The sequence below is a fragment of the Photinus pyralis genome, unplaced genomic scaffold (genome assembly GCF_008802855.1).
Source record: "Photinus pyralis isolate 1611_PpyrPB1 unplaced genomic scaffold, Ppyr1.3 Ppyr1.4_LG4, whole genome shotgun sequence".
In the NCBI taxonomy this organism is placed as follows: Eukaryota; Metazoa; Arthropoda; class Insecta; order Coleoptera; family Lampyridae; genus Photinus; species Photinus pyralis.
The window spans coordinates 12,402,633-12,405,558 of NW_022170511.1; the positions used below are offsets into that span (position 1 = coordinate 12,402,633).

A 2,926-nucleotide genomic window follows, 5' to 3' on the forward strand; every position below is an offset into this window, starting at 1 on the left:
TGGTTTCCCGACCTTATTACCTTTGCGTGAATTTTCTGCCGTGAGTCACCAAAACATTAATAACAGGATGGATTTTATCTTCTTACCATAGACGTTTTACGTCTCTTGTAGAGGTATTACGGCGTCTAATTGTGGGGTGGGGTTGGAATCTCCTTGTCCGATTTTTCCCTGCTCCTTACGTAAAGTATTTACTTTGTAGATATTCCGTTGTTTTTCCTAACAGTTAATCTAATAAATTATGCTGCGGTTTGTAAATTTTATTTCCGCAAATAGCACCACGTTGTTCCTAGAAAAGGTAATGATACGAACAAAGTTAGATTTCTTTCTCTTTCGTTTATTCAAATTGTACAATCGTCATAAGAACATTTTAAGCTTGAGCTAATACTATCAATTGATTTACAAGGATCGAATCCTTAGAAAATTATCACATCACGACATTAAGGAATACAAAAATGACTGTACTCAAGCTTTACAGTACTTACTTAATGTCTACAGTCGGTTAAAGCTTGCCTTAAGGCAGGGTAAATAAGTGAATAAATTACTTAAATAATAAATAAATTAAATAAATACTTAGTTTACGTAAATATCACAGGTAAAGGCAGACACATCACCAAAGCGTTTTTCTGGTGCTGTGTACGAGGAACAAATTTTTCTCCGGTTAACAGTTACTCCACATAACCGTGCAATAAGGCCGATCACTTTGTTTTACAAATACTGTTGTAGGAGATCATTTGACTTAATTAAACTAACACGATTTATCACCACTGTCTTATCAACTGGCACTGTCTTTAGTTGTCTTCTTACGAGGTTTTATGCTGTTGTTCTTCCTGCGATTCGCCTTCTTCTTTTGCCCGCCAAAAATTCTGGCTCGACTTTTTTTTAAGAATTTTAAGTAGTTTTCGAGAATGCTGTAATCTTGTATTAAACCCTCGGTTAAATGGTGCACAACTTCGGGTATGGTTCCATCCGCTAAATGTGGGTCCACGGTTTTCACGATTGTTTGACGTTTTGCTGTGATTTCGTCTTCGGTATCGCAACGAAGCGCATCTAGGTCTCTTTTCACAAGTTGCATAGCGGACGCCCGTTGAGCGGCGTCAAACGTGGAATCCTGGGTTTGTATGTCCATGCTTGACAGCCTCTCGATGGTCACCGCGAAAGTTTGTAACTGATATAACAGTTCGGGAAGAATCTGTAAAGTTATTGTTAGTAAACTATTCTGTTGGGTAACGCTGCCAGCTTACCTTTACGTTATCCCTTCTTAGTGATTGGTAGAACTTTTTTCGTGGAAGCCACTTGTGTTTACTAAATTGTTCTTTTATGAATCCGATCTGGAATAGAAAAGGTTGTTAACTGATGAAACGAAGCTGATCTGTTTTCATTACCTTTTTATGAATTTGTTTAACGTAGGGCGATACGTAGTTCTGGTAGTTTATAATTGCAACATTGAACTGGTCTTTGAGTATTTCATTTATGGCTCTGCTGTGGCGAGTTTTGTGCTGATTTTGGCAGGGTTGACACCACCATGGAGTTCTTGGTTTTGTAGTAATTGGGTTGGAATGGGAATATACAATGCAGGTCGTCATTATAATTACGTAAAGGTAGCGTGAGACTGCCGCTTGGTTCACAGAATCTGCAAATAGTGGAAGACACTCATTAAACACTGGCAATCAACAAGTGGTCGAAATATGTAAGTGGTACGGTGGTGACACTCACGTTTGACGGAACCGGTGATAGAATAATACCACGAGAGTAAGTCGAGCATTTCCTGAATTACATTCGACATCGCGGGGTTTTAGACAGCATATTAAATTGAAGGCAACGCGGTGGTAAATTTGCAAGGCGCGTAAAGTATCGCGGTTGCGGGTAGACTGCGGCCAGAGCACCCGCATTGAGCTCTCTGAACCGACACATACCTCTAGACGGACACGTTATTTATGTTTCGGCTGGATCCGTGATCGTTATGATGTCCATCCTGGTAAGTGCGGCATCGTCGATCATCTTCGATGGTAAGTGATAACAGGTAAGAACAAAAGCGGTAACCTTTCACGAGTCGCCCACACAGAATTAAGAAAGCTTTCACTAAGTCGATGACTAATATTGACTAATTTCGATCAGTGATAAAACGCGATAAAGATCGGCGAGATGGCACCTTGCGCACCCAATTTAAATAATGACCTACCTTGTGATGTTAATTTGAAGAAAAATTCCATTTAAGTATATCCAAGACAAAATAGTATCACACGTTAGTTATAAAAACTCACTTCACCTGAATAATATTATCGTTAATCACTGGGAAACGCGCGTGTTATGCTCATTGACTCGTGCTTAATTATGTCGCGGTTCTACTATCATGTTCTTATTTATACACAGTGATTGGAAGGGTGGGGACGATTCATTGATATCTACGTCAATCTAGTTACAAAAAAAGTTTGCGTTAAAGATAATGCGCCGGCAGAAGCTCTGCCCGCCCCATATGTGAAATTCCCGCAAAGTAGTTAAGGTAACCAATCATTTACGAATTCCATCGCACGTAACGGTGTTCTCTCCTAGTACAATTTTGCCAAATAAACATCTTATTCATAACGGCGATAAGCGTAACTTTGATAGATAACTTAAACAAAACTTCTATTAAGATAAGTAACTGCAGTAAAATGTTTGAGATAGGTAGTAGGTAGGTACTTTTTGATTGTTAGGGAAGGTGTGTTTATCGGTTACGTCACATTGCGTCATTGACACGGCATGCTTCAGCTGTTTACAGAAATCGCGTCACTTGAGAAGGTTTTTATTTAAAGTTTGTATATACAATGCAATTGTATCAACATTAAGCTTTTTAGATAGCTCCGCCCGCGGAATTCGGAGGCGCGAATGATTGATAGAGAAAGATGTAGAGCTCTTGATTTCACCTGACTAGTCATTTCTAAAAATA

The 2,926-nt window shown here is 39.2% G+C and overlaps 1 protein-coding gene across 2 annotated transcripts; it reads right to left on the minus strand.

Annotated features, from left to right (window-relative positions):
* Window positions 1-358: 358 nt before the first annotated feature.
* LOC116168953 lies at window positions 359-2,316 on the minus strand. 2 transcript variants are annotated; one of them, XM_031484973.1, is made up of 4 exons: window positions 2,180-2,316; window positions 1,383-1,630; window positions 1,242-1,328; window positions 359-1,189 (listed from the first exon to the last, which is right to left on the minus strand). In XM_031484973.1, exons 1-4 carry the CDS (start codon window positions 2,208-2,210, stop codon window positions 773-775), a joined length of 783 nt encoding a protein of 260 aa, XP_031340833.1. In that variant the 5' UTR covers window positions 2,211-2,316; the 3' UTR covers window positions 359-772. The 2 variants fall into 2 exon arrangements, with proteins under 2 accessions (XP_031340833.1, XP_031340832.1); XM_031484972.1 differs by lacking the exon at window positions 2,180-2,316 and adding an exon at window positions 1,714-1,955.
* Between the last annotated feature and the right edge of the window lie 610 nt (window positions 2,317-2,926).